This window comes from Trachurus trachurus, assembly GCF_905171665.1.
Source record: "Trachurus trachurus genome assembly, chromosome: 19".
NCBI lineage: Eukaryota > Metazoa > Chordata > Actinopteri > Carangiformes > Carangidae > Trachurus > Trachurus trachurus.
The window spans coordinates 12922825-12936330 of record NC_139913.1 but is presented as its reverse complement, the minus strand read 5'-3'; the positions used below and the strand labels follow the sequence as shown (position 1 = coordinate 12936330).

Sequence of the window (13506 nt, the reverse complement as noted above, 5' to 3'; positions counted from 1 at the left end):
TCCATTTGCACTGTGGGTAACGTAGGCACTGTGTATTATAATACAGACAATAACTCTGGTTCTGCTGTATTGATTTCGTCCACCATAGTTAAAGGAGTAATAAGTTCTCTTCTGCACTGGTCCAGCATGGTTAGGTCAGCCAAAACTTCCATAGGTTTAAATGTCATTTTCTTTGTACGCCACTATTTAAGTGATCATGTCTGTCTCCATGTTATTGTTTAACTTTATGTACAAGGTTTTTGTGTCTCTGCATGCTGTAGTGCTTGAGGAAAGCCTTTCCACAGATGTGACAAACAAATGGTTTTTTACCTGAGTGTATTTTAGCATGAACGTTCAATATACACTTTTTTATAAAACCCTTCCCACAGACGTCACATTTAAACGGCCTCTCGGTGGTGTGGTGTTGAAGAACGTGCCTCTTCATCTCAGAAATTGACCTGAAGTGCCTCTCGCACTCAGGCGCGGTGCATTTGTACGGCCTCTCCCCCGTATGGATGAGCTTATGTCTGGCGAGCGTCGACGACGACACCATCTTCCCGCAGTAGGGGCACGGATGACGGAACAGTTCGTGCAAGTGTTTGGTCCTCTGGTGTTTCTTCAGGGCTCCTTTCGCTTTGAAGGATTTCTCGCACTCGGAGCAGGAGTGCCTTTTCTCGTTCCTGAACTCGCCGTGGACGAGGTTCAGGTGCCGCAGCAGGTTGGACTTCTGGGCGAAGGTCTTGCCGCACTCCGAGCACAGGTACGGTTTCTCCCTGGTGTGCACCCGCTCGTGGTAAATGAGATCCGCGTCGCACCGGAACCTGCAGCTGCACGTGGCGCACTGGAACGGCAGGTGACCCGTGTGCGACCACTCGTGGAGGATCAAGAAGCGGAGCCTGGGGAAGGTCTTGGGGCAGTAGTTGCATTTGAACGGTCTGCTCATTTTATGGATGTTCTCACAGTGTCTGAGGAAGGGCAAGAAGAGAGCGAAGGTCTCCTCGCACCGGGTGCACTGAAACGGGGTGTGCGAGACCTTGTGTCGCGCCAAAGTCGCCGCGTCCCGCAGCACCTTCGTGCACACGGCGCAGTACAGGTCGTGGTGGGTCACCTTGTGTCTGTCCAGCGAGACTTTGTACCTGAACGCCTCCTGGCAGTCGTCGCATTTGTAAAGATTCTTCGCCTCGTCCGGCTTCTCCGGGTCCACGCTCTGCTTGACGTACTCGAAGCACGTCCTGCGCATGTGCAACTTGAAGGACGAGAAGAGCTTGAACCTGCTGTCGCATCGGGGGCAGGCGTAGTCGCCGGTGGGGAAGTGGGTTTTCATGTGATGCTTCAGGCTCGTGGTCACGTGTCCTTTGCAGACCAAGCAGTAATTGTTTTCGGCTTTGTTCGGCCTGGTGCGCGGAGCCGACGGCTCTTCTGGACACATGAACGGAAGGTCCTCGCTCGAGCAGTTGGACAGCGAGTCCCATTCAGCCGAACTGCTGACGGGACTCGCCCAGGAAGAGGTGTCACCTGAATAGTGAGACCAGGAATCAGCCGCACTGGGACTGCTTCTAGTCGACCTGCGGCAGGAGTCTCCGTCCGAGTAGTAAGACCAGGAGTCGTCTTCGCTGCACATGCTGAGAGGAGCCACTTCGGAGGAGTTCTTTCTGAAGCTGCTTGGACCCTCATTGTCGCGGACCTCCGTGGAAGCCCCGAGGAGGGGTTTTGTTTTCCTGCAGGCGGCGGCGGCCTCTTCGCGACCTCCTTCCTTCTCCATGAGCAGAAACTGTTTCATCCTCAGGCCTCTGTTTGGTCTCACAGGTCGAGACCGCAGAGACGGTGGCTCGTCCAGTTTTTCTAGCTGAACGCTGCAATGTTTCAAATGGTGAGATTCATCCAACACGGCAGGTGTACTGTCTGTGGGAACACAATTACTTCTGTTCATCTTCGTCGCACATGTCTGATGATCTCTGCGCATGGCAGGTCGTGTCTGCACTGTATGAGGTGGCGTTGACGGTTCCGTCTCCAACTCTGATGTGCACGACAGCTCCTGATCCGTGTTTTCTTGTGCTTGTGTTTTAAATGTCCCACTTGTTTTGACAGAGGGGAGATTGAGAGCTGACATGATGCAGGAACCATCCAAGGCATCATCTGAAGGGAGAAAAAACATGCTGTGACATAAGGCAAACTATAAATTAACACTGGTATCAACTAGTGCGTTCTTTAAAGGGATAGTTCAACATTTAGGCAAATTGTCCCATTGCCATAATTCATGTAGTCTTATAGTCAGACGGAGTTGTTTTTTTGAGACTGCTTGCCGAAAAACTGCCCCCGACGGGAACGCGCATCAGCGGTTTTGCATGAATTTACCTCTAAAACAACTCTGTATTTGATGAGTTTGATGAAGGAAACCAAGAAATCCCATTAGCCTCCGTAGCGTAGTTCTGAGCAGCTCATGGTTCTGCTCCGCCGTTCTAAAAATAGCTTGCACCGACAATTAAAGGTAACGAACCTACTCCTAAAACTATAGGGATTATGGCAATGGGCCAATTTGCCAAAATGTTGAACTATCCCTTTAAAGGCTGAAGGCGAAAGTAAACATCAGTCAGAGAAAAAAATCATTAGTCTGCCATTGATATATTATCACCGAGCAGCAGCCTCCATAGTCAACACTGATGTGCCAAAACTGCAGTTCCTCTATTGGCCACTAGAGTGAGTCTCCAACAGTGAGTCAGTCTCCAATAGACTCCCATGTTAAAAAAAAAACACCTTTACAGCAGAAATGAACATATTAGAGCCTGGTGAAGAAACAGTTTTGGTTCCTACAGTTCATTTCAGCTAATTATATAACTTGCCTGTTTAAATTCCATTAAGGCTTAAAGTTATATAAAGTTGAGGGCATGAGCTTGTTGAGTGACAGGTGGGTGAGCGTGTATTTGCCACAAACCAACATGCACCAAAGCCTCAACTTCCCTTAACTTCATTGTTAGCTGGGAGTTAAAACATGACATGCTACATGCTTTATTCACAATCTACAATTATCACCCAATAAAGTTGTGTTGGGGATTGAGTTCTTCACACATCTATCAGACATGGAGAAACATTAGCTTTCATTTGAAGTCATCTGGGTCCATTTGATACATATTCATCCTTTAAAATGGAGAAAATCTCTCAAATATTGCAAAAGTTGTGACAGACATTTTTGATAACTTTTTTTTACTGGTCAATTATGACAGATATAAAATATCAGTTGTGACCTGAATGGAGTCATCTTGCAGTTCTGTCCTCCTCACACATTGTATAGTTTAACCAGTCCCTACTGTGAACCTTTTTCACAGTAGCTTCTTGTTATTCCATCTCTAACAGACCAATGATACTTCCTAGAAGCAAAGCAAAGCTCTCCAACAGCTTAAGAGCTAAACGCAATAAACTCATGAATAAAGACTAATATAAAACTTGCCGTTCAGAACCAGCTGGCTGAGGTCTTTTTGATACTGCAGAGTGGTTCTGAGCTCCTCACACTGAGACATGGACTCCATACACTCCTCCAGAACACAGGACACGCCGTCGCCCAACACAGAGGCAACCTGGGGAAGACAAACAAGAAAGATGAGTGCTTCTATAAAACACGAGTATTTAAAGTGAGATCAGAATGATGTTTGTGTAACGGACCTGCTGGAAAGTCTGGAGACGGAGACACTTTTCAAGCCTGGACAGGAGCAGCCACATTAAGGAGTGAAGTTCTTCATCAAACGTGGGACCAAACTCTTCAGGGAAAACTTTCTGAAAGGTGGCAACGGCAAGTCCATTAGGTTTATGTTTTTACCAAACATAAAGAAAGAATATATGATGCCATAACATAATACCTAATGTGACTTCTGACACTTTCTACATCTTTGATGCATTTGCTCCAACACTGACCTGAAAGAAGTCTTCCCTGGTTTCAGGATTCATCACCATGTTTTTAACAAGATCCACAAAGTTTGAGTTGGGTTCCTCCATCTCTGTAGCACCTGTCTGCAGGGCACCGCATGAACATTAGAAGGATTTGCAACAGTATTGATATCAATCTCATTTCCAGTGAGGTGCTTTAGTTTGATTCCTCACCTCCTTCAGCCAGTCCTGGATAAGGGTTTGCATCCTGTCCAGATGTGGCTGAACAACCTCAGAGTCAGCAGGAGCTTCACGCTGACACAGGTCCAGGATCAGCTGAAAATACAAATCATTACTAAGCATTAATAAACCTCAAAAGCAGCATCACAGTAGGTGTTATTATAAGACAAGTATTAACAATTCTTACCCGTGCTCTGAGGCCCAGGATGAGTTGGGCCCTCTGGCTGGTAGTGAGCAGTTCTGGGACAACGTCTGTAACCATGGAAACAAACTCCTCAAGCATCCCATAATCAGCCACAACTTTCTGCTGGATGGTCTGCCAGACTGCCGCGGAGACCAGCTTCACCGGTGAGACCAGGAGGCGCAAAGCAGAGAGAGGGAGGGATGGACCTGCAAACATTTCTACAATCAACTTCCATCTGTCCTCAGTCCTCCAGATGCAAACAGCTCCTTCAGTTGAAGTTAATGAGCTGATTAGAGTGTGACACATCATTAGGTTACAACAGAGAACTTTTTTGCTATGTTCAGATTTTTTGGTTTACTGAACTTTGGATTTCCATTAAATATAAGCCATGATAATTATAGTTAAAAGAAATAAAGATGTGAAATATTCCTCTGTGTAATTAATCAATATGAGTTTCTCTATTTGAATTGAACTACTGAGATAAATGAACTTTTCCATGATACTCATTTATGCACCAGTAGTCCAGTACACTGATACTCCATTCCATTTCATGCAGTCCTGCAAATAATAAAGAAGCTGCAATAGATGCCACTGCCATGCTAAGACTCCTCAAGATTCAACATGTCTAGAAAACCGATATAGACCAATATAATGGATGGTTTTCGGTTAGTCTCTGGTTATGTTTCACAGAATATTTACATTTACTAATGCTGTAACGAAGGCAAATTCAGCTAACCCCGTTGGAAGCTAGAAACCCTCGTTCTTAAGCAGAAGCTGTGCGTATCTGTGTTTCACAACAACGTAGAGTAGTAGTTAAAGTTGAGGTTAGCTACGTCAAGTGTCTGACTGGTAACTTAAGTTAGCTCAGCTAGCAGCTTTAACACAACTACTTCACACTCACTGTTTCCTTCAGAAATGTCCTCCATGTTTATCTGAGGTCTGCAGAAGAAACTCTTTCTCCTTTACTGGCCAAAAAGTCTGGTCATTGATGCTCATAGATATGTCTACATCTCTGATGCTAAAGCATGTTTGGGCTGAGAGTTAAATTGCTCGTCCGACAGTGTTTATCTTCCGGGTTGTCCAACCTGCTCGACCCGACCGTTCCGGTTTCCACCAGTATCTCTACTTTTTTTTTTTTTTTTTTTTTTTTTCTGTGTCTCATAATATTATTATGATAAGCAACTGAAGCACTAATTTGAGTGTCATGACCATTTCCATTTCAATTTCAAATTTTTAATTTATTCTTTTACCTTTTCAGAGTTCTGAGTTTATGTTAAAAATAACAGTGATTTATTGTGTGGATTTGCAGCACATGTGATATCATGTCAGTGAAGATGGGTTTTTAAATAAATAAATAAAAATTGCTTGCATTTTGTTTATTTTTTGCAGTTTTTGGCTGCTAACTCTGCTATTATCATTGCCAGTTCAAGCAAGTTGCTGTTGTCAGATCAAGCCTACATTTGTACCACAGTGTAATATCAAATATTTTCTTCAAGAAAACTTAATTGTACAAAGTGAGTTGAGACAGCATGGTGTGGTGCTGAAGATCATAAATCTGAAAACGAACAACGCAGGGTCTACTCAAAGAACTCTTTGACCTCATTGTAACCACAGCAGACAAGTATTTCCCATAAAGACTTTATTCATGGTGGCAGGATCATGCAAAAGCTTTGGTAAAACATTAATAAAGATACGTGGAATGATTTGCATGACAACTAAAATGGAAGCGGATGCGTCTTGAAAGCGGTGGAGGATTTACTGTAACAAGTGTCCTCAGGTTTGTTCTTCCCAGCTCCACATTCATTCCTAAGGTTAAAATTATGCACAACAGGTGGATTCTTCAATGGACTCTGTTTATTGAAAACCAGGAAGATAAAAAATAAATACATCTGCACCTAAAAGAAAAGAAAAAAAACAACTTCTGTAGTGAAACAGAAACGTGTACAGCTTGTTACGGCTGAAATAAATGCGCTGGGCCATGAAGTGTAATTACAGGTGACAAAACATATATGTTGGGTAATGAATGGAGCATACAAATGAAGAAAGCCATTTACAGTGATGAGTGTTTATTGGCATCCTGTCAACCCTTTGCTTTCATGTGTTTTTTTCCTATTTTTGCTCAATATAGTGAGTCAAATACCACAGAAACAATGCATACTGCTCAATTCCGAAGGCATCTGAACAAAAATATAACTCAAGAGTTACAACGGTTGATGTCCTTTTTTTTTTTTTTACTATTATTCTAAAGAGATTGTTAAATGATGGCGTCTATCTTTGATTTATCTTCTACCGGGGGTGTGGGAATCTGAAACAAAGTCTTTATACATGGGAATGCATACTGGTCAAAAACAGATGAGCAAAACAAGAATGAGTTGCTCACCAAAGTTATGAGGCTTCAACAAATTCCTCCCCAAATGAATTCAGGAAAAAAAAACAATGCACATTTATTTCCTTTGCAAATACTATTACAAACGCTCAAGTCAATAATATCCCACCACAAGAAGTCCGCTTCAGTATGGTACAATGCCAAATCACAGGCAATTTATATCTTCAGGTCTTATTCACCAATGTGTCGAATCTTCAGAGTACACATTTTATGTAGAAAACTTTTCTCGCTTTTTTCTTCCTTTATACAGAGTAATAAAAAACAGTTAAGGCAAGATGCGTCAAACAGAAATCCGAAGGCCTTGGACCAGCCTCTGCAGGTGTTCCAGATCCGCTGATCGCGGGTCAGACGAAGGTGCAGTCAGCGGCTCCCACTCGCTCTCTGTCTCAGGCATCTTACACTGGCGGGAGGGGAAGAGGAGGAAGTGGTGATGGTGGGAGAGTGGGGCAGGGGTGTCAGCGGTGTCCACTAACACTCTGCCTCCCCTCCGGTCCCCCGCTCGCAGTCTGCCAAGATGCTCCTCTTTGGCACTTAGGCTGGCAGACTCAGCTTCTTTCCTTTCAGCACTGAAACGAGACGTAACAGGTTGGTGTTTAGTGCAGCAGATCTCATGACAGATGCACAACATTCACAATAAGAGAAACGAAAACAGACTGCTGGATTTGCAGTAGTGTTTCCCATACACTCACTTATTCACCAACACTGATTCACTCTGCTCCTCCATATCCTCCTCTCCCACTCTCTCACAAACACATTAAATGGATATTTCAACATTTTGGCAAATTGGCCCATTACCATAATCCCTATAGTTTTAGGAGTATGTTTGTTTTCACCACGCTATGAGATAATAATGGAACGTTACCAGACAGAGTTGTTTTCAAGGTAAATGCAAAGCCGGTGTTGTGCCGAAAAGAGACTGCTTGCCGAAAAACTGCCCCCGACAGGAACGCGCATCAGCGGTTTTGCATGAATTTTTTAAAATTTTGTATTGTGATCTAGGACCCCAGGAAGAATAGTCACTGCTGAGGCACTGACTAATGGGGATCTATAATAATAAACTAATAATATTTCTGTTGTTGTGATTTCCTTTTACTCCTTTCTCCCCTCTGCTGTCTCCCTCCTGAACTCAAGAAGAAAAGGGCAACTATTGTTTTCACTAACTGTCCAATTGGACACACTTTTGCACATTTCTTACACTCTCTGAGTTTCTGTAATAAGCCAAACACAAATACTCGAGCCAGCGAAGGAATCCTCAAACTCCTTAAACTGATTCAAGGACAAAGTAGCAGCACAAATCGAACACAAACAGGTTGTGAGTGTGTGATGGACCTTGGAGGAACACTCAGAAGATAAGGAAACTGCAGCGGCACTCACCTTTTGTTACATACAAATAGAAGAAGTCGCAGTAGAGGATGGTCTGTACCACTCCAGCGACAATGGCGATCATGTCGAAGAATCCCTCGAAGTAGAACCTCCATATCCAGTTGATGAGGTAGAGGGCTCTGTAGAGTCCCAAGAAGAACAGGTAGTGGGTGGTGATGGTCTCCGCCTCGCCCGTCTTGCTGATCATGAAGAGCTGGGGCAGGATGGCCACCGACTCCAGGTAGATGGAGAAGGTCCACAGGATCTGGGACAGAGAGGAAAACATGACGGAGCGTTTGAGAGATGAGCTCACGTCTCCATCTGACTTTGTCATGTGTAACAAGTAGCAGACATGAAAAACAAATACTGAATCCCTTTCTTGCATTCTTGAAGAACTGTAAAGTTGAAACTCTGGTAACTTCAAGGTGACATGTCCCTAATTGTCGTTACGCAGTTTTGTGTTTTGTTTTGAGTTCTATCTTTCCTAACTATTTATTTCCTTTGGGGTGGGGGGAGTGGATTCTTTTAGAGTTTGTTGGTCTGTTATATGCTTTGTTAAATGTATTAAAATGTATTTTTTGTAAACTGTTTAAACTCGATAAATACATGTCTATAAAATAACAATAAAAAATACTAAGAGACAGAGTTAGCAAGCTGTCCACTCATTAATAAGCTCTGCAAAGGACGTCCTGGTTCCACCTGTGTGTTTGTCAGCAGGATTATGTACTGAACTGATCTGAACCAAACTTGGAGGTCAGACTCTATTATATTGTGGAGGTGCATCTGCATAAAGCAGCTTTTCTCTTTTAATACTTTTGTTTTTTTTTCTACATTAAATTTGCAAAGAACATGAGGTTATGGGTGTTACTGTCAACATCACAATATTTTTTTCACATACACCATGGTATAATGTCATACTATTCAAAGTGCAAACACAACACAGTGTTCAGCACATTTCCCCAACTCAAGTCTGCAGCAGATTTCTTTCACGACTGGTCCAGTGTTGGAGGATCAACTTGCAACCGTTTTAGGGTTATAGCTTTCCTGCCAAAAGTATCTTCAATAAGTATTAATCCTTGTGTAAGACTGTTTCAGGTATTTCACCAAGATATAAAGTAACAAAAGAGTAATCTAACTCTACCCTCATTATTTTGTTTATCTCGGTAACCACCTCCCTTCAGTATGACTGGATTGACAGACCCAACAAGCATGGACATGATTAGCCATAGAGGTTCCAGCTTTTCTCTTTATAAAGATATTTGGGGAATTTCTGCATTTATTTGGCTGGAGCAGTAAGAGATAGACAGGAACGCAGGGAGAGAGAGAGACGAGGGGACATGCAGCAGGGGTCTGTGAGCCAGACTTGGACCTATGGACACTGGAGTTAGGACTGGGTCCATATGGTCCACTCCAGATCATAATCTGGATCTGGCGGAAGGATGTTTTTTTTTGTCTTGGCAGGTGTATAGACTCTCCTGAGCGCTGATCCAATAACTTTGACCTTTTATAACCTGGAACTGTTGTGTTCTGCATTTGAATCATGTCACACCCCACAGCTGTTCTCAGCATCCACTCTGAATAATTACTTAGAAACAAATACAGGTGGTTTATTTGTACTCTTGTTCTTTGCTGGAGGGCTTCTATGCTAGTTCTATAATACAACACCAGTCTGACTCTGACCATCCTGCACCATTTTTTTTGCACCATTCACACTTCTCTAGTTCTTTTCATTCCACTATTTAGCCTGTATCCACACAATTTACAGTTGTTATTTATTTATTATTCATGTCCAACAGTTTTCATTTTGTGTACAAACTGGCACTGCACACCTTGCTGCTGTACAACCATACACCTCCCATCTGTGCAATACTTTCTTATGCCTTACAACTACCAACACTGTGTAAATCATTTTATTCTATTCTTGTAAATAACTGCATATATTCCTGAAAACATTTTGGTACATAACTATATGTTTGTCTTACATCGTGTTTTATATCTCTATATTTGCATATTCTTCTACTTTTTACTTTGTATGTTACGAATGATACTGTAACAACCAAATTTCCCATGTGTGGGATTAATAAACAGTCTCATGTCTTATGTTGCAGACTTCCTCTGATATGCACCGTCAGCTGGGAGAATTCACATAAACAGGTTTGAGTCCAATTGGTTGAATGGATTCCATACGAGGTGTAGGAACATCTCATGTATGCATACGTAAGCAAAACAAAGCCACACCTCATTACACAAATGCATTGCATAGTTTGGTTATGTACGACTACTAGTACTACTACTACTTTCAAAACCATAGTGTTTATGTGCTGACTGTTTACAGTGAAAAAGGAAGGTGTAAAAAAGGAAACTCTGTGACTGGAGTCTGTTCTTATAATGATAACTCAGTGTGTGCATCTCTGGAAGAGAGAAAAAGAGGAACAGGATGTGTGTGTGTGTGTGTGTGTGTGTGTTTGTGTTTAGTTTCTTACCTCCAGGGGAGAGAAGTCATGGTTGACCAAGAAGGCCAGGCCGCCGACAGGGACGACCAGGAACTCCACTCTGAATGTATCGTGGTTCCCATCGTAAGTTGCCTTAAACTTAACGTAGATCAGGTACACGGTGGCGTACGCACATCCAATGTAGATGACCTGAAAGTGAAGAACCAGCACAGAAATAATCAACCCACGAGGGTCTAGCGATATGTAAAGGTCTGACATGAACAACACGTTCAAACGTTAACCAACGGCACACATCGCATCAATCTGCTGCATCTTGCTGCTTCATCCTTTAGCAAACATGGGTGTGTTGGCTGGGTGCATGAGTTAAACCTTCACACTGAGTGTTGAGTGTTTGAAAAACAAAAAAAACATCAGGATATGAAAAGGAGCAGCAAAGTGTGTGTAGTTTACCTTCATGGTGGTGTTGTAGAGAGAGATGAAGGATGTGAGCAGATCCAGGTAACGAGTGGTGAACACCAAGGCAAACAGGACCTGACTCTTCCCAGAAATACCTGTGAGGAGACAGCAGAGGGCACTCAAACATGTACACACGCCACAGTTAAGATGATGTCTAATTACTGAAGTGTTTAAAAGGTGGTTGCTCACAGAGTTCATTGTTATCGTCCATCTACTCTGCTTTGATGCTACTCTGACTCTAACTTCCTGTGAATTGCAATCGTCACATCTGTACTATGAGCAGAGTCGAACACCACAGACCTCACCCACTTATCCACAAGTCTCTTACATACACCTGCTGGCTTTATCTCTGTGCAAAGGAGGGGAATCTGTCTAGCGCAGACAGCCACGTCCTGTCAATTACATTACAATACATGTACAGCATTGTAAGGCTGCAAATGACGATTATTTTCATTATCAATTAATCTGTTGATTATTTAAGCGATTAATCGATTAGTTGTTTGGTCGGTAAAATGTTAAAAAATATCAATCAGTGTTTCCCAAACCACAAGATGATGTCCTCAAATCTCTTGTTTTGTCCACAAATCACAGAGATACTCAGTTTATTGTCATAAAGGAACAAAGAAACCAGAAATATTTACATTTAAGAAGATGAAATCAAAGAATTTTGACTTTTTTTCTTTTAAAAAAAACTACTTAAACTGATTATTTGATTATCAAAATTGTTGACGATGGATTTATTAATCGATTAACTGTTGCAGCTCTCCAGCATTGCACTTACATTCACGCTGTAGACTGCCAACTAAGTCATAATATTTCACCATCCCTGTTTTACAGTTTAAAAACATACTTACTCAAGATAAATAATCAGTAAAACAGACAGTGAAACGGGTAAGAACCATAACAGTCGGCATTACCAATTCTATTTAGAGTGGTAAGAAGTAAGAGAAGACAAGAAGCAGGTGACATCTTGACTTATGGTGATAGTAAACATTCATAAAATTAAGTAATAAGATCAATAGGGAAGTAAAAAAAAAAGAAGCTCCAGCTACTCTGTGCAGTGTTTACTGCTTAGTCTGTTTCAGTTGCACTTGAGTTATTTTCAGGGTCATGCATTGTTGCACAGTGACACTACAGCCCACTAATAAGCAGCTGGTGGTGTGTGGTTGACTCTGCTTCACTCTTACCTGCTCTGTTTATCTGGTGAGTTGGCAGGTTTCCCACACTCACACCCACTGTGTGACACTATAGCAAGCTGATCGGTAATCACTACCATTTGTAGGCAAATACAGATGATCAATGCTGTGGTATTCAATGTATTGACTTGGACTCTCTAACAGTTTAAAACAGCACCGGTTGCACCAAAACTGACCTGTGTACAGAGATAACCTGATAGAAGTCAGGTGTCTCGCTGTGTTGCAGCGATAGGAGCCTGGCCTTTGACCACTGACACAACAGGAAGGAGTAGCAAAGCTCAGTATGAAAACACAGCAGAAGTTCCATAAGGCTAAAAGCCAAGAGTCCCTGCAGCATTATCATCGTTGCAAATGCATAAGCAGGAGCAGGAGCATGCACTCATTCCCTGTCAGTGCGTCTCCTGCTGCCACGTCAGACGGGTCACCGCAGGCTAACGCACCGTGTAGGAAGCACCGAGGGGGGGGGGGGGGGGAGGCGAACGGGGAACTTTCCGGGGTCAACAAAATGAAAACAAGGGCCCCCCAGCTTTGCTTTGCTTTGCTGCAGTGAACTAACCACCGCGTTAGCCCTCAGTCTGGCCCCTACGTCGGCACCTGACGTCGGTGCGGGGCCCATAACGGCGCTGTCTGACAGGGCTAGCTAGTAGGAAGACAGCTGCTGCTTAGCGAAGACTTCACCGCTGCTACTTTTTGGCATTTATGTAGCTTTTCACGTCGCATGTCGCTCGTAAACCGTCAACGCAACGGTGACAACGTCAGAAATGACTTTCTTCTCTTCACCTGATAACGTTGCCGGGGCATTCCGGTGCTGCTAGCCTGGGAGCTAACGTTAGCAGAGGGATAGCTAATGAGCTGAGGCAAGTGAAGCTACACAACACGGAGCGTTTATCGGTGGTTCAATTGGATATTCACTTGACAGCACACATTACCTGCAAGATTGAGGTCATGCAAACTGTATAGAAAGGTTATATGAACACTCACCGGCACAAGACCTGGTTTTCCATATTTTTAGCAGCAGGATGATGATGGCTGCTAGGTGGGAGAGATCGCCGGTTAGCCTGAAAATGTTCATGTTTGTTGCGGCTCCAGCAGAAGCAAACCGATGTCCAGGACTCTAAAAAGAGCTCAGTTCGTCTCCGGTAGAGATTTATTAAACGGCCCGACAGTGCCGAGTGACACCGTGACACTAGAATAGACCGATTCTGGCTTCAGAAGATGGGAAAATGGCGAGTAAAGCGCGACGTGGCTCGGGGATGTGGCCAAGACGGCGGTGTCCAATGAGCGACGGGGAACGCTGGGGCGCTCAGCCAATCAGAAGAGAGAGATGGTTACTTTGTATAAATTATGATACGCAGATGCTACCTTCACGCTCCGTGGAGAGGATACGAAAAC

General features: G+C 43.3%; 2 protein-coding genes across 2 annotated transcripts; both read right to left on the bottom strand.

Annotated features, from left to right (window-relative positions):
- Positions 1–211: 211 nt before the first annotated feature.
- LOC311003193 (uncharacterized protein) lies at positions 212–5295 on the bottom strand (the record flags this gene model as incomplete). Its single annotated transcript, XM_083994878.1, has 7 exons — positions 5163–5295; positions 4265–4467; positions 4072–4173; positions 3886–3981; positions 3637–3747; positions 3425–3551; positions 212–2115 (listed from the first exon to the last, which is right to left on the bottom strand). Exons 1-7 carry the CDS (start codon positions 5185–5187, stop codon positions 212–214), a joined length of 2568 nt encoding a protein of 855 aa, XP_083851004.1. The 5' UTR covers positions 5188–5295.
- A 628-nt stretch (positions 5296–5923) lies between these two features.
- kdelr2b (KDEL endoplasmic reticulum protein retention receptor 2b) lies at positions 5924–13364 on the bottom strand. Its single transcript, XM_083994695.1, has 5 exons — positions 13096–13364; positions 10913–11013; positions 10493–10651; positions 8022–8274; positions 5924–7213 (listed from the first exon to the last, which is right to left on the bottom strand). Exons 1-5 carry the CDS (start codon positions 13184–13186, stop codon positions 7179–7181), a joined length of 639 nt encoding a protein of 212 aa, XP_083850821.1. The 5' UTR covers positions 13187–13364; the 3' UTR covers positions 5924–7178.
- Between the last annotated feature and the right edge of the window lie 142 nt (positions 13365–13506).